The sequence below is a fragment of the Sycon ciliatum genome, chromosome 4, assembly GCF_964019385.1.
Source record: "Sycon ciliatum chromosome 4, ocSycCili1.1, whole genome shotgun sequence".
Classification (NCBI taxonomy): domain Eukaryota; kingdom Metazoa; phylum Porifera; class Calcarea; order Leucosolenida; family Sycettidae; genus Sycon; species Sycon ciliatum.
In genome coordinates this window covers 31,063,986-31,088,532 of record NC_088646.1, presented here as the reverse complement: position 1 = coordinate 31,088,532, position 24,547 = coordinate 31,063,986, and the positions used below count along the sequence as shown (strand labels likewise).

Genomic DNA, 24,547 nt, shown 5'->3' with positions numbered 1-24,547 from the left:
TATTATTATTATTATTATTAGAAAGGAAAAGGACATATGGAAACGAGTTAAGAGTAACTCTCCACCACTGTAACTAGATACTATATACAGTCAGAAAGTGCGACAACTAGGCACAAAACTGACAGAGTACTGAGACATTCGACGTCCTGACACCTAGCTTCAACACATCTCCGTAGCGCTAACCGACAGCCTTAACTTATCTTTGATATTTTTGACCCACCCAAGTTGGGTGGTGTGCTGCTTTGCTGCTTCGAATTGTAGTTAGACCGCTTTGTCAAATCGCCTACTGGTCTCGTCATCGTCCAGTGACAATCGACATTCTTTGTTCCGTTGTGACTGTAGCTTGTGCTCGTTTTCGTTGCGCTTGCCTTCCCCTCTTTGGTCTTTCCATAACCTTGAACCTTCCAAGTTGGAAGGCTGTCGGTTAGCGCTACGGAGATGTGTTGAAGCTAGGTGTCAGGACGTCGAATGTCTCAGTACTCTGTCAGTTTTGTGCCTAGTTGTTGCACTTTCTGATCAATACCCGAGTTTCAAATTATTATTATCCTGTCTCCCCGCGGCCGCTAGCCCTTTCCCAAAGGTGCTCGCCCTTTTTGGCCCTTTTTGGAAAAGCCCGTTTCTTTCGCCCTTTATTGTGTTTTTTGGTGAATATCGCCCTTTTTGAGCTTTTTTAGCTGAAAAGTGCTAAAATCTGTTTGCTCATGCATGCGGTTACAGTTTCCAAGTGCTCGATCTGGATGGGCCTTGGCACGCCGCATTTTTGGGGGGGGGGGGGGCGAGGGGGGCAACAAGTTGGTTAAGCTTGTACAGAATGCTGTAAAAAGTGGGTTTTTTTGCTAGCCCTTTCCCAAAGGTGCTCGCCCTTTTTGGCCCTTTTTGGAAAAGCCCGTTTCTTTCGCCCTTTATTGTGTTTTTTGGTGAATATCGCCCTTTTTGATCTTTTTTAGCTGAAAAGTGCTAAAATCTGTTTGCTCATGCATGCGGTTACAGTTTCCGAGTGCTCGATCTGGATGGGCCTTGGCACGCCGCATTTTCGGGGGGGGGGGAGGGGCAACAAGTTGGTGAAGCTTGTACCCGGTGTACAGAATGCTGTAAAAAGTGGGGTTTTTGAACTTTACTTCCTGTTTTGCCTTTCGTGGACCCATAAATGGAAGAGTGTGTATTCACTTCTCAGCTTGGGTTCATATCTGAACATGTATCATGGCTATCCTTCACTGAAAGAAGAGCACTTTTTCAGCATATTTTGAGGGACGCGAAAAAGAGCACCTTTGGGAAAGGGCTACTCCCCGCCCCCGTTGAGGGCTAAATAATGCTTGAAAAGAATTGAAATTCATTTTGCCGTCTTCTTTCGATTTCTAGGAGTTTCACAGAGAACACAGTGGAGTCGGCGCTGCCCAAGAACGCCCAGCCCGAAATACGTTTCTGGCAGCTTTAGTGCTACATAACTAGGTAGGTACACTGATACATGTATACATGTGGCGTGTGCATTCAATCCAGTACAAATGCAGCTTCTAAGAACATACCACTGGTGACCCGGGGCATAAGAAGTTGAAGTAACAGTAGTTGAAGAACGCGGTCAGATTGATCAAAGTCAAACATCCCACCCTGACCTCTAGGGAACAATCCGTGGTATGCGATAGCCTCGGTTCCGCCGGGTCATGTACTACTAGCATCACAATATTACTATTTCTAATTTTCAAGCCAGCCTTGGGAATTCTCAGCGGCCCGCAAGTGTATCATCATTTCTGCCTTGTCACTGTGGTCCCAGCACTCCAAAGCAGCCTGGTGGCCGTTGGCACTTTTTGATTTGTTCATTCTGAAATTTTAACTGCATGTATAGTAGCAAGTACTAGTTACATGTACAAGTATGTACATGTAACTAGTACTTGAAATCGATACTGTGATCCTGCACGAAACTCATGATGTAAGAGCTTCCAGGCTTAGCCGCAAATCATGTGACAGTTGACTCCACTTATAACCAGGGAGTCGTATTTTGCGACTTCCTGTTTATTATAGTGAACCATTGTTCATGTCCCTGTTTGAACCCCGGGATACAAAATTGACCCTTTGTAGCGCACTATTTTGGTTTATAACAAACCATTTCTTGAGAAGTCAGTTGAGGGCCGCATGATAACAAGTGCACTCATACAGCAGTGACATAAACCTTACTATAACATAATTTTTTTTTAAAGAACTGCACGTGGTGTAGCCAAGGACTGTTAGTGTGTTGCGAGTTGGGTACCGTAGTTCCGCGCATATAAGCCCATGGGCCAATATACGAAATAATGCATTTCCGGGGGAAAAAATCAGTAATAATGTTTCGTTTTTTAGCCCTGGGCCTATATTCGAATTTTGAAGGCAGCTGGCACGCGAAAAAGTACAAGCCGTTGCCATACCCGGAACTCGTTTGAGCCGAACAGGGTCCTCGTGGCTCGTGCATGCATGACGTTCGATTGCATTGGGGATCGCTGTACACACGTACACGTAGACTTGACGTTGACGTAGTCTGCCCCGCGTCAATGATCAGTCTGCTGTCCTCGCAAACGCGGAGGCTGCATTGATTTAACTTTCTTTGCAACTCCTGCAGTCTAGGTACTGAGTATCATTGTTATCCTCTGTGTGTGTGTGTGTATGTGTGTATGCGCGAGTCAACAGCTTTGATAAAGTTATTGTGTTTACCCCTCTTGTTTTCTCATCATTGTGTTGCTTTTAATTTTTAATCTTGCCCGTAAAAGAGGCTGTTATAACTTAATATAAGCTTTAAAAAAACGTTGACGTAGTCTACGTGCGCGTACGTATGCGTGTACGTACCGCGTACCGCGACCGAATGATTTTTTTGCACACTAAACTATCGATATAATTATCGCCTTTCAATTACTAGTATCTCAGAGATATCCCTTGCCTTTGAATCTGATTGGTTATCATTCCTTGTACGAGTGTACTTCAATAACAGGTCTTACCAGTCGCGGTGATTTATTTTGTGGCTTTGAGAGAGCCGAAACTTGGAAGTTGTATCGACGAAAAGGAGCACTTAGCAGAATGTCCAGAAGAAAGCAGAAGTGGTCGGTGGATTTCACGTACGAAATGATGAATAGAGCAGTTCTCTGATTTTAGACCTGTATGGGCTGTACAGTATTTTGTGGTGTCGATTGATTTTGCTGCTCTGGCAGGCGGGACCGTGCTGGCCGATCTGTATCAACAGCAACCATGCCTGATCCTGTTGGCTTCATAGAGACTTGTCCTCAGGTTGTAAGTACTGTACATGTAAATGACTGCGACCAATCTAGGCACATTCCTGAACTTTCCCCAACAGCCCAAAATTTCTTGTGATCAACGATCACTACCGCAGTTCAAATGCACTACAGTGCATTTCAAAACTATAGACGCGCAGGGTTTTTGAAATATTTCAAATTTGGCTGGAACTTTTTGAGAATAGTTTTCGGAATATTGCTCAGGATCGCTCCACAATTACTCTCATAATATAGTTTCTAAAGGATTGGATAACAGACGCCCAATTTGGAAAAATTTATGCACAAAGTGATCACAGATTTTATGTGGTATAGATGCTGGCATAACGGTTTTTGCCTAGGTACGCGTCTATAGTTTTGAAATGGACTGTAGGCCCCAGCCCAGGTACCAAGAACTCGAGGCCGATAATGTGCGGCTGTTAAAAATAACTTCAGAACAGAGCAGCCTAAGCTTATAAGGCAGCAGGGATTACAAAGGAAAAAGAGGACGGTGACAACCTGATACATATTAGCGTTAACGCTGCGTTTCATGCACTTAGCAAGGCTAAGGCATAGTTGCAGCGGAGATTATTTTGGAGCCAACATTCTCTTGTGGCTTTCGAGACTGTGCGTAAGCGCCAGTATTTTTCAGGATGATATTTGTTCATCTATCGAATCCATGCGCTCAGTGACCGGCCTCTGAAGTCACTACGAGCGTCGGCGACGAGATAGAAAGTATGGCAGTCTTCACGGTAAGCTCAGCACTGCCCTGGGGCCAACCAGCATTTCTGGCTTGGTCTAAGTTCAACCCCACACAATCAACAAAGAGTCAAAGACTGGTAGTTTCAAGTTCTGAGTAGTTGCAGACTGATTCTGATCTCAAGACAGTGAGGATTCAGTTCATGTTGTTCAACCCCTGACGTCTCCATGTTCAATCGCCCAAAACTCGAGGAGTAAACAATTCCCACGTCAGTGGAGCTCGCATACGGAACTCGAGCAGTTGGTTTTGAGCCGTCTGGCAACGCTTCAAGGATAGTTCTAGTAGTGACAGTTGGAAATGAGGTTCATTAGACTGGCCGTGCATTTCCTCTTGCTTGTCGCTCGTAAAATCATCCCTTGAAAGATAATAGGGCTTGAAAGTGCTACGTCACAGCATAGCAACAATTTCAAAAATTCAAAAATTGGATCCACTTGGATCCAGTTTTTGTATGGATCCAAGCACATTTCAAGCGGTCTTACTCTCAGCAAGGTGATGTAACCAGTGAAACTGACTGATTTGGCTACTGGGGGCGGGGTTACAACAGGTGGCGAAATAAAAGTCACACCTGCATGCGACATGAGTGGGTTGCTATGCACCCACATACTTAGGCAATGGCAAAGTCACACCTTAGTGGATCCAAAAATAGAAATCTGATGTCAACTTACTACTCCCTGGCCGTTTTGACGTCATCACTTTCTAGCCCTATTGCACCAATGACAGTGCAGACAGATAATGGAACATAATTATCTGTATAAAAGAAACCCAGATCATATTATTATTAAACTCGGATGTTGAGCCATAAATAAATGTAGAAGAGAAAAGGACATATGGATACGAGTTAAGAGTAACTCTCCATCACTGTAACATGATACTTTATACAGTCAGAAAGTGCAATAACTAGGCACAAAACTGACAGAGTACTGAAACATTCGACGGACGTCGAATGTTTCAGTACTCTGTCAGTTTTGTGCCTAGTTATTGCACTTTCTGACTGTATAAAGTATCATGTTACAGTGATGGAGAGTTACTCTTAACTCGTATCCATATGTCCTTTTCTCTTCTACATATTATTATTATTATTAATTATTATTCTACAATCACGATGACATAGTGCCAAGAGTACATAACCCCCCCCCCCCCCCCCCCCCCCCAGAGTGTGCAACTCCACTATGGGTGCTGTCCCGACAGAATTTCAAGTTGACGTCATTTTGATGATGCAATGCACACTGTACACGGATTATCAGACGAATCTGGAACCTGTGGTTGACCGAAGCCGATCGGTCCTGTACAATTATTATTGGAAAGAAAAACGTGTGATGCGTTGACACCCGTACACATATTGTAAATCACTGGTGCAAGGAGCATTGCGTCATAAATAATGACGTCAACTTGAAATTCTGTCGGGACAGCAGGGTATGTGGGAGTTGCACACTCTGGGGGGGGGGTTATGTACTCTTGATAGTGCCAATAAACATGTGATGCGGGCGATTTTAACCAGCCATGGTGGGGAAAACTGAGAAAAAGAAGGAGGAAAAAGAACAATGAAACCAAAACTAAAGGACTACTAACTACCGTCATCAATCCAACTTAGGTAGGCGCGTGCAGAATGGAACAAAATGCAGCATAGGTGTCACGGGATTTTACCTCCTGCGATATACAGTCATCAAGTGTGGCAAGGCACAACACTTGGAGGGAAGTGCTGATCTGATGCCGGTTACTTTTGTTGACGGTTCATCACATTTCGTAACTTTTTGTCCTTCTTCTTATCCATGATTGCATTGGCTCGCCATCTGAGTTCGAATTTGTAAAAAAACCTTGAAAATTAATTTAAATTTTAGCATGTTGGATAACAGTCGTTATGCTGCCACTTTGTTGCTGGTTTTGCGCCTCCTGTACAGGAATCTAGCGACATGGATGTAGCACTCATTGCCAAGGTATGAGGGAGGGGGATTTGCTAGAGACCTTCTGGAGATTGGGATGACTGCAGTGGAGATGCTGTGCATGGCCATTGAATGTATGACGCAGACGTCTGACATACGACCCTGTTTTGTTCTGGCCTTGTTTACTCCTGCACGTACAAACTATGAGCCGCATTGATTGTCTCAATTTTGTTGGCACGCTTGGCTCGGTTTATTTTTAACGTCAAGCAAGAAAGAAATGACAGTAATAGCATTACTTTCTTGTAACTGCGCTCCTCTTCTCACAGTTGTCGGGCTTACACCGTGCCTTGATAGCTAGTTTCCGTGGGCGCTATAGCAAACTTGCCGGGTTTTCGCTAACGCTGTGACGGGACTCTTGCAGTCCCGATGAACAGAGTTTGATAGTAGACTTGGCACACTCCAGTCGCCGTTACGCATGCCGCCGACTGTGGACTGGTTCTTATTGCGCTGTTTGGCAGTCGCTGTCAAACATGGCATAGCACTGGACTCTCAGTGCAGTGAACCTTCAGTATAGAGTACCCTGTATAGAGCACACTATGGACTATGTAGTATATACTACTATTTTGGCGACCCTGCATTATGCTATACAATGTGCCAGTTGTTTTACTTTGGACATGCAGCACCTCGGCTATGGTGTACAGATGTTTCGGCCCTTGGAGGTACTGAAGTTGGACTGTATTTCAACGAGTACACATAGCGGGCGTCATTGAGCAGGGTGAAAATGAATCCACTTTGTTTCCGCTCTACTGGTAGTTTTCCCTTGTACTGCATACAACGAACAAGCAATGACCTGCCCTATGACTGTTGGTCTGTTGGCAGCAATCGTGGGGCGTTGCGATTGGACCGCTCAAGCAACTGCCCATGAATCTGCTGGTGATGTACATGGCCGGCAACACTATCTCTATCTTTCCCATCATGGTTGTTGGCATGATGCTGTGGCGGCCTCTCCAGACTTTCTTCTCGATGTCAGCGCGTGAGTTTTAACTGTGTTCATTGCAAGACTGCAACATTAGAGATCCCAGCTAGCATTTAATTAAATGAGGTGGTTTACTCATAGCAAGCATGCAAGTGATGTAGATACGTGTCTGTCATTGTTACTTCTGCGTTGTTGGCTTCAATTGTGCTTGAAGCTGTCGAATCCCTAAGTTTGAGTACAGGAGTTGTGTGGAGACACAAATGTGCACGGCATATGCTGCAGGGTGGGTGCCTGGTCTATCTTGAGAAGTAGCGTGTAGTTTTGAGGTCTTAGGGCCAGGTTCCACTGCTGCTCTGCGGCATTTGGCTGCATGCAGCGGAGCAGCTCGGTTCCACTGACGCTCGCCATTCGCGGTACCACAGTCGTGCTCAACGTTTTTTTATGACGTTTTACCTGCCTGCACTCGCGCATCAACAATCCTCGTGTTCTGGCCTGCGCTACGAATTAAAATTTGAATTTTAAAATTCTCGTGTATACAACGATGCAAAGCATGGGAAACAGGTCGTGCCGCGACCGCGGCTTGCAGTTTTTGATCAAACAGCGTAGCGAAAGCTGGTGGTGAGCTGCTGCACCAACTCGAGCGGCGGTCACTATGGTAATGATGACGTTTCATGCCGCGGATGACGTGCAGCGGAGTCGCAGTGAAACCTGGCCCTTCGGAAATAGGAAGTAAGGAGGATGTTCAGTCGGCAAACTGGCAATGGTGATACCTTGCACATTTGCGTGGTGTTATTTTCTCTGTCTCTCTTTCGGTGTCTGTGTGTCTGTCTCTCTCTCTCTCTCTCTCTCTCTCTCTCTCTCTCTCTCTCTCTCTCTCTCTCTCTCTCTCTCTCTCTCTCTCTCTCTCTCTCACTCTCTCTCTCTCTCTCTCTCTGTGTGTGTGTGTGTGTGTGTGTGTCTCTCTCTCTCTCTCTCTCTCTCTCTCTCTCTCTCTCTCTCTCTCTCTCTCTCTCTCTCTCTCTCTCTCTCTCTCTCTCTCTCTCTCTCTCTCTCTCTCTCTGTCTCTCTCTGTCTCTCTCTCTGTGTGTGTCTCTCTCTCCCTCACATTTGCGTGGTGTTATTTTCTCTGTCTCTCTTTCGGTGTCTGTGTGTCTGTCTCTCTCTCTCTCTCTCTCTCTCTCTCTCTCTCTCTCTCTCTCTCTCTCTCTCTCTCTCTCTCTCTCTCTCTCTCTCTCTCTCTCTCTCTCTCTCTCTCTCTCTCTCTCTCTCTCTCTCTCTCTCTCTCTCTCTCTCTCTCTCTCTCTCTCTCTCTCTCTCTCTCTCTCTCTCTCTCTCTCTCTCTCTCTCTCTCTCTGTCTCTCTCTGTCTTCTCTCTCTGTCTCTCTCTCCTCTCTCTCTCTCTCTCTCTCTCTCTCTCTCCCTCTCTCTCTCTCTCTCTCTCTCTCTCTCTCTCTCTCTCTCTCTCTCTCTCTCTCTCTCTCACTCTCTCTCTCTCACTCACTCTCTCTCTCTCTCTCTCTCTCTCTCTCTCTCTCTCTCTCTCCGTGTGTGTGTTTGTCCCCTATGCTTTGTTTCTGTTTGCTTCAGTGCTGGATCAGTTCCGCGGTGATCATTCAGCTGTTCAGAAGCTTGTGTTTATCTCATCCAATATTCTCATGGTACTAATAGCTTTGCTCAAGTGCCATAGCATGGGTCTCTTACCCACGTCACCATCAGACTGGCTTCAGTTTATCTCTGTCAGAGAGGTAAGGAGATATGATTGTCGAGCGGAGCGGATTTGTCTTCGTATCACCAGGGGCCATTTGTGTAACACATGTACTCTCTTGTATGTACATCGGACATGCAACATTGTCACTAGAAGACACCGGAGGTCGGCGTGATGGCCACCCCGTACACACCCAGCAGCATCAAAATTAGCTCTGCATGTACTAGGAGTTGTTGGCACTGTCAGCGTATGATAAGAGAATCACGTAGAATTGGAATATTTGTTGGATCACGGATCACTATAATAATTATAGTCTTATTTTTGTAGGTTTTTGCACGTTTTATGTGGATGTTTATCACCAAAGAGGAGCTGTCCACACAAATTTCATTGGCTTACTTTGTAGTATTGAGATAGCTGATCACATTGGCAACTGAAGAAAGCAAAGTTCATCATTGTCATCACCTCAAGCTACAAAAACAGCCTTTGAACTGTTTTAGTGGCAGTTTCTCTTTAGGCACACGCACATAGCATTTCTGGCTTCCTGATCCTTTGAGGAATTGTCCTGTACTTTAGCACGGAATGGCTACGTCACTGCTTCTTTTTATTGTGTACAGGCAACTTCGCGTATAACGACACTCGGCGGGGCATCAGAAAAGTATCCTTATTCGCGAAGTGTCGTTATACCCGAAGTCCCATTATATGTATTACAGTTGGATGGGACTTTGCTCTGGGCATGGAAATTCTGTCGTTATTCGCGAATTGTCGTTATATCCAGTCGTTATTAGCGAAGTTGACTGTATGTGTATGTGTGTGCGTATGTGCGTGTGCCTCTGCTCACAGCAACTGGAAATATCTGGTGGCGGAATGGCTTTGACGTGATGCAGTGCAAATGCTGCTTACTCATTTAGGCCCATTCCGTTTTTATCCTATTTTTCATGAACATGTAAGAGATTGCTACAGGCCATGTGGATTAGGCTGTGGTGTAGGCTGGTACTTTACTTGCGGACACAGGTGGCAACACTCTGGCGGTCGGGTTTTACCTATGGGTTGTTAGACTTGGTTACCAACCCTGCCGGTGTGTGTGCCTCTGTGGGTGCGGACAAGTTGCTATCACGCCAACAGTCCTTCTCCCTGCTGCTTGCTACCATCCTACTGCAATCATTTATGTTGTGGGGTTTTACGATGCCAGCTGGTTGGGCAAAGTAGCCAGTCATCTCAGTCAGTGGGTTGTGCTGAGCGAAGTGTCTTCGTTTTCAGACTCTACCTTATTGCAAACACATTCATCCGCTTTCGGCTGGACTCGTACACCGAGTCTCCGGGTCGGCCGCCTTCGTTCTATTTGGCAAGTTCCTGCTTGCATTTTTGTTGGCCACCTTTTCGTCCGCTGTTGTTGTCTTCTTTAGTCTTTCTCAATTATGCGATTGCTTGAGAACCAGTGCCTTGCAATCAATCTCCCATACTATGGCCATACTAGTTTGTTGAGAGTTCAGTTGCTAGTCAGTTGTTCTGATATGTGCTCTGTCCATGTCTGCGATTGGACATGCCACCTGACACCGGACAGCTGCATCATGGTTTGTATTAAATCGCATTCTGATCTGTCCATGCCGCAGTAGTACTGGTACATGTACCGTAAAGTACCGTTGATCCGCCCCCTCTCTAATTCCCGCCCCCTGTCGAATTTCTGCCTGTGAAGCGCCGTCGACGTATACAACGAAATACGATGTTGAACCGACGCATGTACTGCTGTACACAATACGTGCGTGCGAGTGCAGGATGAAAATGTGCACAGCATTCCAGGTCTGATCTTCTGCTTTGTTGTACATCGTACTGCACTTGAACGACTTGATCTAATTCCTGCCCCCTGCAAAAAAAACGAGCTGGGAAGGCATGGGGTCAACGGTACTTTACGGCAAAGTAAAATAATAACAATTACCAGTTGCACCCGTGACGATGTTACACATCTTGTCATGCTGGTTGCCTAGCAATGCGGCTGTGCCTGGTATTGCAGTGCAGACAATTGGTATGCGCATATGTACTGAGTCTGTCCATGGTGCATTTCCGGCTCGTGTACAAGTACATTCATTTTTCAACGCGCAAGGTTTGTGCAAAATTATGAATCACGAGATGATTAGGCTATCAACAAGTAAAGAGTATATTGGGGGGTTACTTGCTATGAACATGTAGACTGTAGTTTAATGAACCACTGTACATGCATGCGACATCAGATTACTACAATTTACAAAGACTAGCAAGAGTACTCTTGCCAAGTCTTGGTAGTAGTACTACTGGTACTAGTAGTTACGACAAAGACTGACTCATTCATTCAAAAGCGACTCCGCCACGTTGCAAAAGCGAAGAGATGCTGACACAAGTACATGTACAAGCGAGTGCATGATTTTGTCCTGACATCATGTCGATGTCAGCGCCGTCGACCGACGACCTGACGACGAAGCGCGCGGCGGCGCGCAGAAAACACTGCCGCAGCGGCTAGCTAGCTAGCTATCGAACTGGTCGATGTCGACCACTTCGCGCTGCATAGCTATAGGGAAGCACAGATAAAGAGTAGTAAATTCGTACTCCCTGGTACAGAGCATGATGAAACACGTCGAAAAGATACTCCACCCAGGACAGGCACAGCTGAGTCACTCTACTCACACTCACAGTGCCAGGGCCTGGATCCGTGGATGGAGTGTTGCCTGTTGCCAGTGTTGGTACGTAGTTGAGGGCCTTGCACAGCTCACTGCATGGATAGACGCAACTGCAAAGCTGAGAGAAGGTGAAAAAATCAAATGCACAAGCAGTAACTTTTTCTGGAGTTCAGAGTGTTTAGAGCAAGCACACTGCCGAAGAACTAACCCCGAACACAGAGATTTATTGTTTGCTCGACATTGCAGTTGGAGATGAACCCCGAATAGTAAGTATCCTTGGAATGGTGTTGAGTATCCGACAGTCGTAGATGACTTTCATCGTTGCCACTTTCTCGCAGCGACTACCTGTTCAAGCTGCTGCTGATTGGTGATTCTGGAGTTGGCAAATCATGCCTACTTCTTCGTTTCGCTGTAAGTGGATCAGTGGAGATGCTGTTGTGCTCTTGGCTGTGAGATATGCCATAACCTATGCCTACGAGACCAGAACATGACCTTGTATGTATTTTGTGATGTGTTTGTGCTGGCAGGATGACACGTATACGGAAAGCTACATCAGTACGATTGGTGTGGACTTTGTGAGTAAAGACTGGAGTGTGTGCGGCCGAGTGGGTGGAAGGGGAAACATAACAAGTGTGAATTTTCTGCATCTACCCTGTTTTAGAAAATTCGAACAATAGAGCTGGACGGAAAGACGATCAAATTGCAAATTGTAAGTTTTCACCATGGTGAGATGGTGTCATTTCTCACATTTACAACACGGTGATCTACACCATTTCAATGAACGATAACTTCCGTACGAATCACCTTCGTCTTAGGTTTTATGATGGTGCATTATTGTTGGACAGTAGATTTTATTCACGCTGATTGTAGGTGAAGGCAACTAATGATAATAATACTCTGACCTAACAGGCATCACACCTTTGTGTGCTTTTAAAATGTCATATTGCAATCATGCAGTGATTTCGAATCATTGTGGTGAAAAACTTCATTGTTCATGTTATTGTATTCAATGGTAATGTATTGCGTTCCTTTGTCACTGTAAAGCTGTTGTAACTGGGTGGAGGTGTATCGTTCCATTGAATTTACATTGTACGGTAACATCACACCATGCACATGGACACACGCACACACACGTACACACACACGTACACACAGCCACACACACGTGTGTGTGTGTGTGTGTGTGTGTGTGTGTGTGCCAGCTAGCTAGCCACCCACACTAGTAGCAAGTATTACCTTCACTGGGGGCAGGGGTAACTGCAGTTGGATCCCGGGACGGATACCCTCTTGCCGTCGATCTTTTTTCTGCACCTTGTCCTCACCCACTTGACTTAGTACTTACTGAGGTGTGGTGAGCCCATAATGTGGGATCATTTTCAAGTCCACCCAGAGTTTTGGGGATTTCAGGGGGTGTCGGCCGTTGGGTGGTTCAATAGCCGATTGAGTCATCTTTCCAAGATTCCTTTTGAGCCTCTCTCCCCTCTCCCGGAGAGATCCACGTGACCAGTTTTGGCAGTGAGCAACAAGTGTGTGTGTGTGTATGTGTGTGTGTTGAATGGTGTAATCCCAGCTGTGTGGTGGATACCAGGCTAAAAATAGTGGCGATCAATTCATCAGCCTTGCAAGCTGTTGAATGGTGTAATCCCAGCACAAGTTGCTATGTCTAACATAGTTGTTCGCTATCATCGCTTCCGCGATGGGCATGTCTGAGGTGTGTGTGTGTGTGTGTGTGTGTGTGTGTGTGTGTGTGTGTAGAGTCACACTTCTTTGTGCAATGGTGTTTGCTATATTTCTCATGCTCGTCGACTCTCCTTCCATGTTATGTTCAGTGGGACACTGCAGGTCAGGAGAGATTCCGTACCATCACATCAAGTTACTACCGGGGTGCTCATGGCATTATTGTCGTCTATGACGTGACCGACCAGGTAAGGAAAACAAACGGTTCTTACTCTGTTCAAGTGTGACATGTCGTGTGCGAATGTCCAGCCCTGAGTTTGTGCCATCAGTGTTCTGCAGCATCTAGTGCTCATCTCATGCACTGTGCCTAACCAAGAGTACAGGCACTTCAAGAATATGAGACTGAGGTGGCACCTGTAATAATAATAATACAGGCACCTGTAGCAGGGGGATTTTTAAATGACAAACTATAGTGCATTCACCAATTCCGGGCCTCTGATACACTAAAATTGCATGTATGTGTACCATCTTGACAAACTCTCCATGATGGCCCAGGATCGAGCAGCTTGGAGAGGCACCCGGTATAACGTGCGGGCGATCTCTAGCAGAGGAACAGCAGCGGAACCATGTGTTGCACTTGATCAATTTTCACCGCATTCACTTCATCTTAGGCTTAAAACAACGGCTATCATATGTCTGACCTATAATATAAGTCATCGACTTCGCCATCTTGAATAAGAATGAAGTGAGACTGTGAAAAACCTATGGGGCCCGGAATTGGCGAATGCACTATAGTGCATTTGGACTAGTTATGGACACGGTCATGGACTCACCACATCGAGGACCGAGTTGTACCCACACCGGCTGTTGCAGCTATCTCTTATAGCATCCGACTTCTTTCCTGTCTTCACAGAAAGAAGCACGGACATTTCCCTCGGATTATGTAAATGGGTCATTGTGCAAGTAATAGAGAGGTTGCGTGTAATGAAGCTTCATAGATTCCGATGGAGAAAGGCAATGACTAAAAAGTTTACCGTCCTTTAGAAACTTGCGTGGCAGTGTGGACGTCAAGCTGTTCTGAGTAAAGGAAATGGGTCTCGTCAGTCACATATGCACGTGACCAGTGTGCAACAGACTACATGAGAGAGGCTGTGCATAGAATTACACGTATCTGGCAACAACGAAAAGGCTCCGAAAATCGGTTGATTCGGAGCTTACGCAAAAGTAGGAACTCTAAGTTTTCGGAATACGGGAAATAGGTCTCGACAGCCAGCCATGCACGCGCTCAGTGTACGACAGTTTGCAGGTGTCGTACATTACTGTGTGTCAGGACCGTATTTTCAACGATATTTATTTTCTTTGTTGGCTTCTTTTTCCTTGGAAAGTTGACGAAAGTCCATACGTCTGTCTTTACTCCATGCTGTGACGGCCAGATCTTATGAATTTTCGCTGTGCGCAACCGCTCTATCAACTTGTGTGGCGACCACAAATTCCTAGAGAACTTAATCATTATGTCCCTTGAGTGTGTGATTTCTATCTTGAGATGCGATGGGCTGACCTGCCTCGGAATGTTCCTGTTGCAGTGAAGCAATCATAGCAAGACTATGATCAAACGTGTTGATCTTTCCACGCTTCGGGGTAGATGTGTACACGTACTATGCGGCTTATCGGGCTCAGTACCTGTGGGTCTGCCGTCCATTGCTTCGCAAGTACAATCTGAATTAGTGTCAGCGACTTTGGCGACACTCAATCATTAGAAGTCGGTGGGAAAAGCGCGAGCTTGAGTGTCGCGAGCAAAGAGACTTCAACAAGTACACGTCTTATTATTACCGAGGTTCTGCTCTACGTGAAACGTAGAGAAATCACGTAGAGAGCAGGTGTCTGGGTTAGAGTCTACGGCTTCGCGTGTTTTTGGTCCAGATTTCTATGCGTAGATGAGGTTCTCTACGCTGTGGCATACGCAGAGAAAATTCGTACGGATCTGCTGGGCATCGATCAAATGCAGGCAGAGAACAGCCGAATATGGAAGGGGAAATTCCCAGTACACATTCCACATGATTTCTCTACGTGAACATAGAGCAAAACAGGTTTTCTTTACGTTACGGAAATGCGAAGAGAGTTCCCGGGATTCTTCGCGTCGCGTTCCCGTAACGTAGAGCAGAACATCTCTATTATTGCTTTGAACACTGCATGCACAGGGTAGCATCAAGAGTACATATCCCCCAAGAGGGTGCAACTACCTGCACAACCTCTATACAGTGCTTCGACGGCAGAACTTCACCTCGCGTGACATGGTTCCAAAGGTTACTCTGGCAAACAGTCCAAAGTGACCACAAGAGAGTTGAACCCACAGCAGGGTTGCATACAAACCTGTATCTGTCATGCACAGGGTGCAAATGATTTGTACGGGTTTGTCATGCGATGTGAAGTTCTGCCGCCGCAGACCCCATAGCTGGAGTTGCACACTCTTGGTAGCATCATTGGGGTGAAATATCTACGATAAACTCATGCCCCTCAAACTGATGAATATTTGAAAGACTGACATCATAACAGATTCGACCGAGGAGGAATGGATCACTACCCAGTTAGTTTCACTCTGTTAATTATATACTTTTAGACGGTGTGGTAGAATACGCTCGAACTTTAGTTACCGGGATTTCACTCATACTTGTTTTTGGTTCTGCTCCTTTCACTTACTTCCTCCAGGAATCCTTTACTAATGTCAAGCAGTGGCTGCAGGAAATTGACAGATACGCAAGTGAAAATGTCAACAAACTACTTGTCGGCAACAAGAGTGACTTGACGACGAAGAAAGTGGTTGATTTCACGACAGCTAAGGTAAGCTTATCGGCTCATGTACTAAAGTCTCTGTTTTAATTCACTTGCCTTGCACTGGCACCGGTAGCGAGTCAGAATGGCAGAAGCACCGCGCTGCTATTGTACCTCAATGCGAACAAAAAGTGCTAAATCTAACGAGTTAACGAGGAGAAATCTGTCGTTAAAATAGAAGTGCCGTTATCCAGAAATCGATACTTATACTGTTGGTAGTGAGCGTTGAGAATGAGTGAGAATCCTTACCTTTGATACACGTAAACTGGTCAATTTTAGGAAATCGTTATGTTTACGGCTCGTTAGAATAATGGTTTTTACAGTATGTGCGTTTGGTTGGGAGTTGTGCGCCGGACACAGTCATGGCATGCTGTTGTCACTTGCATAGCCTGGCTGTTGTCACGCGCTTAACTCCCTATGCAGCTGGTGTGTTGTATGGCGTTTTGAAATGAAGAGTAGAACAGTTGAAGTGTGTTCCTGGCACTACACCCAAAAGAAGCTGATTCAGGTGGTGGGTGGTCATTGTTCGTTGTTAGCTCATTGCTAGCAGTGCACTCTCGCCTATCCGGTTTTAGTGTGTCCCGGGCGGTAGTGGGCTGCTTTGCTGCTTTTTGGCAACGTGCTTGAGTAGTGTGTACTTTATGGCATGGCCTCATCCCATGGCGTGGTCTATTTGCTCTCGAGCCAAGCTATAGGAATGCTGTGCTGATTTGACTGAGCGAGCTTATTATTTACTTTTTAAATCGAGTGGGAATCAGTAATCCAGTCATGCCATCGTGAGACGTCTTGGGGCAGTAGTAGAGTGGGGTAGATTGAGGAAGTCTGAGCTGATTTTGGCCTGGTAATGTGGGAAATGTAAGTGCTCACTGCGTGATGTGTCTTTGCTAGGGTTTGCTTCTGCCTGGTGTCCGTCTTCAACTTCTCTATGCTTCACGTGCACACTCAGGCCATGCACTGTGCAGTGCTCTCTGTCCGGCTAATGTTAGCGTATTTGTATTCGGCACGTTGTGTAATTTCAGTCCATTCATTTGAAACTGGCACCCTAACTTGTTGAGTTTATTATACTGCAATAAAATGGTTATTTTTACACATGCGCCATAGGATGCGGGTCATCACCCGTGCAAGCATACTGTTAACTTTCCCTGTGGAATTTCCCATTGAAGGGGAAGTATGGTGCAGAATCAAAATTTCACTACCGTAACAGTCTGTAAATAAGTATGTACTTACTTTCGAATTTAGTGGCCGCGCCTGTACTTAGGGTGCGTCCTTAACCTCTCGGAAAAGTTCGAGAAGTGTTCCTCTCTGAAGTTTAGGAGACTCTCCAAAGCTCTCCGAATTTCAGAGGTGGTTGAAACTTGGAGATTCTCGCGTTTTCATTGGTTTGAGGGTCAGTGCATGCAAACTACTGCTAAAAGCAACGTGTTGATCATGAGTGTACGGCATTCCCGTTTCGCATACGCACAATGCGTACTACATTCGTATCACTCAAGATCGCGGCCCCTTTGGCGCTTCACATACCGGTATGCAAAAAGCAGCAAAAGACCTCCGAATTCTTCGAGACCCGTTCCTAAATTATCCCAGTTTCTTCCGACTTCCAGGAGAGCTTTCTCCGAGAAGCCAGGGAATAATAACACACCCTAACTTTCGGGCAGGTACTGACTTTCGGGCATGAACTAACTTTCGGACCGGAATTGTGTGTAATGGAAAAGTCATTTTCATGTAGATGTACATGCTACGCGCTGCATGTGCGCACCGTACATGTACTTATTTCGGTCAGTATGTTTATTGGGCTCGACTTGACTTCAACAGACAGAGTCAAAGGAATGAATGAGGTATTTGTTTCGGGCAGGTACTTATTTACGGATTTTTACGGTGCTCTTAGTCTTCAGGGTGCCGAGTCGAATGGTCTTGGCCCGAGGAAGCTGAGACTCTCCCTTCCTCCTTTATTCACCGTCGAACTCGCCACTTCCACAGAAACTGGGTGACTTGCGCCCTACTAACAGGTAGATGGGGATTTATAAGCAAAATATTACTAAAAGCACCATTTCGTTCTTATAAAGGCACGGATGAATGAGATTGGCCCATATGTTGTAGTCTTTTGGACGCTGCGTCGACTGGTTTTGGTCCAAGAAGGCTGCGATGCAGCGTTCAGTCCCTATTCCCAATCGAACCTGGTTGAGTAAGCGGTCGCGTGCTGATGCGTACACCAATCACCTGGTCACCGTGCCCGCAGGCTGCAATTTAGTGAATTATTGTAGGCTTGCCTGCGAATCATGAGGTTCCGGCTTCAAAATCTGCGCTGGTAACAGGGAGTATGTTTTGTGCTCTCTCAATCGCGGTGATTTGGGCGAGTACCACTTCACATGCAATGAGCTGTGCCGACACCCACGGTGAACTGGGTACTCACTTTCTCATCTCAGAGCGAGGGTAACAAGGATGCGGTTTCTAACTTATAGGGCTTTTACACGCCCGCTTGTTTGAGAGACTGATTCCCTCTCCCCTGGCTCACTTGTGAGGTCTGCATTCGACACTAGGATATATGGGCGAAGTGGTGGCCCGTCGATGCGAACGTCTTTGCTTGATGTGTTAATCACATGTCAGGTGATGCGGCCGCGAATCCGGCTAACTTTACTCTATTTTTGTAATGCGTTGCTGTCACTCGAGTTGAGCCGTGATGTGAAAGTTGTAGTGCCGTTGCCGTACCCCATAGAAAGGGTATCCGGAGTTGCACAGTCATGCTTGTGAGCTTATGTACTGTTGATAGTATGAATAACACAGTTTTTTTTATCACAACACACAAAACCTCAGTTTATGACTGATATACATTGTACTTGTATGTGACTGTGCATTTGTACTCCATGTGTGCAGGAGTATGCAGATCAGCTCGGTACGCCTTTCCTGGAAACGAGTGCGAAAAACGCCACCAATGTAGAGGAGGCCTTCGTCACCATGGCTGCCGAGATCAAGAACCGGATGGGCCCATCATCAGTATCGCCTAACAGCCAGAATCAGAAGATCAAGGTGGACAGTAAGCCAGTTCAGTCTGGGTCATCAGGTGGCGGTTGTTGCTAACTCCAGTGTGTGCATGTAATCTCCGTTTCCGCTAGCCATTAGCTGCTGCTGTGTGTGTATACGTGTGTGTGTGTGTGCGTGTGTGTGCGTGCGTGTAGTATCACTGCTGTTCTGCCCTGTTCCCATCTGTATGCGATTCTGTTGTATATTCTCTTTTTCGTAGCACTATGTCGCGGTCGACCACTCTCTTTTTAACCCTGTTGTGTTGTGTTAGTCGCAAAGTGCTCGTGTGTGTGGCTGTTTAAGTGTGTGTGTGTGGGTGTGTCTGTGTGGGTGTGTCTGTGCCCACCTTTGTGTGCTTGTCTGCTTGTGTTGTTGCTATCTTGCCTGACTCTTTATGATGCTCACTGTTATTCCTCCCTGGTTGCATTTCTCGTCATCCCTGTAGCATATTCCATGGTACTCTTTATATGTGTCATGTTGCGCTGGCAATTCATAACAGTGTTCACACACGCTTCGAGCACTGTGTAATAAGATGAATATTCCCCCCTCTCCTGTTCGCGCAGCACTAATTCACCTATTACAGGAGAGCTCTGCTGAACTTCATGCACCGGCTGTTTTTTGTACACACCGTCAAGATGCATGCGTCTATTTTTCTTTTTTCTTTTTTGATGACCGCCTGTTGGCCGCTGTTGCCTGCCTGAATGGTTGACGGCTGTATTCCTTATGACATGGTGTATTGCATTCATGATTGTACATGTAATTCCCATCTATCTGTGTAGCATCTCTCCTGTATCCGACGAGAGATGCGTCTAAATTACATAACGCTACTATGTCAACAGCAACAATGCACAACTACATGTAGGGATTGTGCACTGTGTATTTTCCTTTGGTTTGTTTTGAGATGCCTAACTGACTCTAATAAACTACTCTGACCCATTGTCATGGCAGTGCCCGGTAGCTACCGAAAAGAATATTTGACAGCTCTCCGCCTGTTCGAATGTCGTAATGATTGCGCGTTGCTTGTTGATGTGTAGGCCTGTTCTCTCGGGGTGTGATTCTCTGCTGTTTCTTGATGGACGTGGTATGGTGTTGCTGTGGTTGTGCTGGCGGCTGGGTCACATGGCGTATGGCTGCTGCTACATCTTTTGTAGTCACGATGCATGTTGTCATGTCACTTGTAGTTTGGGCAGTTTCCCACTCTTTTTTGCAGGTTCTTCTGTTTTCAGAATGTACGGATAACCCAAAGGCCGCGGTGCCCACACCCAGGGGTGGCTCCAACCCAGACTCACAACAGTTATCCAGGAGTCAGTTGCATGCTCCTGACTATGGACACCCATGCCGAGATTCAGCTTAGGCTGTGTTTACATGAGAAATTTCAACCCGGGTCGAGTTCAGCCCGGGTTGAAAGTCTGTACGATAGACAAAAGAGGTGAGCGTTTACATGAAGACAGTTGACCCGGGTCAAATACTGATATGCCGCCAAAAGTCCACTTCTCCAGTCCTGTATGGTCACGTGAATCCGTTCGCGCGAAATTTGCATCTGCAGTGCCGTTCAAACCTGGCGCGAGATACGCACAGAAGTACGTTTGTACGATTTTCTTGACCCGGGTTGATTTCAACCCTCCCCTTGGGGGGAGGGTTGAAATCAACCCGGGGCGAAATTTCAACCCGGGTCAAGCGCAATGCGTCATGTAAACGCGCCATTCATTTTATGCACATGGCGGGTTGAAAGCTGACCCGGGTCGAACTCAACCCGGGTTGAAACGCCTCATGTAAACACCGCCTTACTTGCGAGTAGATGCATGTTCTGTGTGTGCACCGCATGCCACACTGCTGTTGCTCTGTACTCTCCCATTCTCTGTCATTGCAGTTCTGTAGTCTAGACGTTTCGCCAGTCCTATACCTGTCAATGAGCAGCGTTCGTTGCCTCGAGACGTAACCGTGTGCTGTTGAAGTGTGGGGTGCTCTCCCCGAGACGAGAACACAGCAGGCATCAACAGTCTCTGCAATTGAACCTTCGGAACAGGGATCTCTCCATGAACACGAACTTGTATCTTTTTCTCTTCAAGACGCATGGAAATAAAGTAAATAAGACACTTTAGCAAATGAATGGAAGCTCTAAAATTAAAAAAAGGACAAACAGATAATCAAAAGGATACGCGGCAGTCACAACTACACGGGCTAAAAACAGGACCGGTACATGTGCACGGCACAATACACGGCTAGTGGCAGTCGTCCACAAAACAAAGCAAACTTAGTTTGTACAGACAGCAGAATGATCTGCCCGGCAAATAATCTCAGACAGAAGCATCAAGCAGTCTCTCCAAGGCGATTGAACACAGACGACCTCGGCTTTCTGGATTCCCTTTGCCGAGAATTGGTTCTTGACGATGACGGAGATTCTTCCGAGATGGGAATAGAGCCGAGTCTAGCTTTGACGGGTTGCCTGGCTGGTCGTTGAGCACGGCTGGTACTGGAGTGACTCGATAGCGCAGCTGGGGAGGCTGATGTCTGTCTGGATGAAGGCCCAATACCGGATGCCTGTGACTTCCGCGAGTGGCTGACTGCAACATGCCTGTCGTCAAATTCTGGGTCGTCATCATCATCATCAAAATCTTCCTCCTCACTGTCAACACGCCTGCTGCTGCTGCTGCTGCTGCTGTGGAGTGTAGAGATGGCTGCAGATGACAGCTGCTGGCGACTACTCGTAGAGCTACTACTACTGCTGCGTGTACTTTCACCGCGAGTCACCGAGAGCGGTATGACACGGGTGATGGTTGGTTTGACGACACTCTGCATGCGCACAGTGGCGCCGCCAGGCTGCTGCTGCTGCCGCACTGCGGTCGTCGAGCTTGTAGGCACGGCTTCCACCTGGCGACCGGATAAGGTGACCGTCTGCACGGGCCGCTGGTAAGACGGGTCCACTGTTGAGCTGACGGACTGCACAATGCGCCGCAAACTGTCGCCATCACCCGCACCATCAGTATCACTGTCGTCGTCATCGTAACTATCATCTCTAGCAACGGTTGCAGTAGTGCTTCTGCCCCCGGCAGTCCTGATGGCGAAGGTTGGCCTGGTTGAAGTGGCACTGTTTCGGGCCAATGGCGGTGTGTCAGACGGGAGCCGAACGGACACGGTTTGACGGACCGCTTGGACATTCTCCGCTGTGTTGGGCACCAATGGTGCATCTTTCGATACGGCTTCAACGCGTCGACCACCGCGGTCCGATGATTTTTGAGAAGAGACAAGGTTCCGCAACTGAGAGATGCCATCCATTGAGGAGCCAACAGAACTGGCACCCGATGACCCGCTTGTGGATGCAACACCATTTCCAAGCCGGTTGAGGGCAGACTGAGGTTGCTCCGCGCGGCGGATGACAGTTGTCTGAGCCTCATTGCTGACCATAGCATCAGTATGGTAAGCCGCCACAGGCGCAGAAGCAGGCCGCGTCACAATTCGCCTGGGCTGATCCTCCATCACTTCTGCAAGCACATTGTACAGGACAACAGGACATGCCGCATTGTGGGCAGGTTTCGGCACAAGTTTTTAAACCACTGTACATGACTCGGTGTGAACTTGCACTCACTACTCATTTGACGAAGTCAAATAAAATACCATGCTATGATAACATACCATACTAGGATGTTCTAGGGCTAGGATCAGAACACATCACATTTAGGGGGCGTTCGAATTGTCTTCATCAACTGTTCGAATAAAGTCTTAAAAGAGATTAGTTGAAGTGTCCCATTAGAACGGTTTCTATCATTTTAGAGTTTTTCAGTGGAATTGCCATGGCGATGATGATGTCCGATCAGATCGACCATCTCCACGTACTACGTGACGTAGCTATTCCAAACTCTTCGGAACTAATCCACCTCTCCCATCGGATGAGGTTGTGAAGTTTCAAGGAGTTTCGTTTTTCTGAAGAGGCCAATAAGGCCACCTCTTCAGAAAAACGAACCTCCTCGAAAAGTCAAAGAGTGACAATTCGAATGCGCCCTTAATATTATCATGGATTTTGGAACCAGGTACAAAATGAAAAAAAACCACAGATCCCTCGAACTGATGAATAGTTTGAGATGAGCACTACAGATTGAATTGGCTAAACATCCACGGTCCTGCATGGTAGGGAGCTCTTCCAAGCGAGAGGTTGGCTAACCCTCATTCTGGGTGCTACTTCATTCCCGCCAGGAGGAAACATTCTCTTGTACATCTTTAATCAAAATGACTTACCATCTAGGCCTACCATTGAAACATTGCTATTATTTGACGATGGTATTGCAGGCATCTGTGATGATGACAAGACAGTACTGCTCTCGACAATAGCAGGCTGCACAGCGGTAGCCTTGCTCTTGGTGGACTTTGGCCGGCGCTTGGCCTTGTGGGAATCGTCGCCAAGCATCACCGTGGACTGTGTGGAGATAGCCGAGCTGCCGGTGCGCTGCGCGGGGTCGGCCGCGCGAGATGACGCAATGACGGATGTCTTGCTACGCTCCAGCTGCAGTACAGAACACAGGCACAGAGTGGCGGAGAGCAACACTGTGCATCACGTGATGACATTGCCCACAGCACTGCCGAGCATCAAAGACCGAACAGGACAGGAAGTATAGCGCGGTACAGCACAGCGGTATGCAGTGATTCAGCTACACATACACCGTAGTCATGAACGACCAAGCCGTCCATGACTATGATCCCTGGTATTCTTCAGCGCCCGACAGTACCGAGGCATCAGCTTCTGAACTTTATGGGGTGATCAGTTTGTGTACGTGAATGTCAAAGTACACAACCCTGCACTTCGAGTATCTCATTCAGCCATGAGCTATGTTGGTCCAGTGGTCGATGCTGTTCATGATTATTGCGACGCCACATCGATGTCAGCAGTCACACTTACCTGTTTTTGCACTTGTCGAGAATGCCGAAGTATAGCCAGGATATCACCGATCAGTGATATCCCAAGATCATTCAGGAGCTCCTGTAAGACATGGCATAAACAATCCAACATGTGCTTTTCAGACCGAGCTCCTCGCACTACTAGGAAGCAGCTGGACGGAGAAAGATGCTGCTGGACGAAATTATATGTGTACTGGCATTTGTTTGAGTTGAGGTTTGAATGGATTAGCAGCACAACGCGGGTAGATGAAGTTAAAGCACGGCTACTAATACAGAAGCTAGTCGGACATGTCAACACCCAACCGTCTGTGTACTGCGAAGTGTTCTCATCCCCCGGAGTTCGAAGCACATGATGGCGGGCTAGTGATAACAGAATGGTCATACCTGACCATTGTGACCATAGCTATGCCTACATGTACATGTATGCTAGACAGTGCACATTATTCACCCATGCACTGACATGTTCCAGAAGATTTTTTCATTTTCTCCAAGTAATGAAACGACCCATAGTGTTACACGAGCACCCTTCTCGTGTCCTTCTCCAGTTCCACAAGCATAGGCATGCTACATCTCAATCAACAACACAAAATTACTTTGGTGAGATCCGGTAACATGTCTGGCTTCATCCTGTTGTCATCAAACTGCAGGCTATACCTGTGAATGAGTCGTTCAACACAAACCATAATAGGTAATGAAATCAGTATTATTATTATTATGATGATGAGACCATCATTGGAAATTCGAATTCTCCATACTTTTCCGCCTCGCGCAAGGGGATCCCTGCGTCTGTGAAAAATCCAAGCCAACTAAATTGAGAGGACATCTTGATGAAGCTAAGGAATCAGCAGACCTCCTCTGAGAAATCTCGATAAGACATAGAATATTAGAAGACTAATAATTTGAAAATGATTTACATCATTGCAACTAACGTTACTTTCGC

The 24,547-nt window shown here is 46.6% G+C and overlaps 3 protein-coding genes across 3 annotated transcripts; 2 read left to right on the top strand and 1 right to left on the bottom strand.

The window, feature by feature from the left end:
* The first annotated feature begins 2,959 nt into the window (after positions 1–2,959).
* LOC135815606 (ER membrane protein complex subunit 4-like) lies at positions 2,960–10,058 on the top strand. The gene is made up of 6 exons (XM_065328923.1): positions 2,960–3,077; positions 3,171–3,249; positions 5,886–5,921; positions 6,747–6,900; positions 8,431–8,588; positions 9,389–10,058. The coding sequence occupies exons 1-6, from the start codon at positions 3,040–3,042 to the stop codon at positions 9,425–9,427; spliced, it is 504 nt and encodes a 167-aa protein (XP_065184995.1). The 5' UTR covers positions 2,960–3,039; the 3' UTR covers positions 9,428–10,058.
* A 1,211-nt stretch (positions 10,059–11,269) lies between these two features.
* On the top strand, positions 11,270–19,701 carry LOC135815605 (ras-related protein ORAB-1). Its single transcript, XM_065328922.1, has 7 exons — positions 11,270–11,462; positions 11,535–11,607; positions 11,724–11,771; positions 11,858–11,905; positions 13,026–13,121; positions 15,580–15,711; positions 18,571–19,701. Exons 1-7 carry the CDS (start codon positions 11,449–11,451, stop codon positions 18,772–18,774), a joined length of 615 nt encoding a protein of 204 aa, XP_065184994.1. The 5' UTR covers positions 11,270–11,448; the 3' UTR covers positions 18,775–19,701.
* Positions 19,702–20,726: 1,025 nt separating this feature from the next.
* On the bottom strand, positions 20,727–24,529 carry LOC135815604 (uncharacterized protein DDB_G0271670-like). The gene is made up of 5 exons (XM_065328920.1): positions 24,363–24,529; positions 24,201–24,261; positions 23,609–23,689; positions 22,951–23,215; positions 20,727–22,199 (listed from the first exon to the last, which is right to left on the bottom strand). The coding sequence occupies exons 1-5, from the start codon at positions 24,428–24,430 to the stop codon at positions 21,028–21,030; spliced, it is 1,647 nt and encodes a 548-aa protein (XP_065184992.1). The 5' UTR covers positions 24,431–24,529; the 3' UTR covers positions 20,727–21,027.
* Between the last annotated feature and the right edge of the window lie 18 nt (positions 24,530–24,547).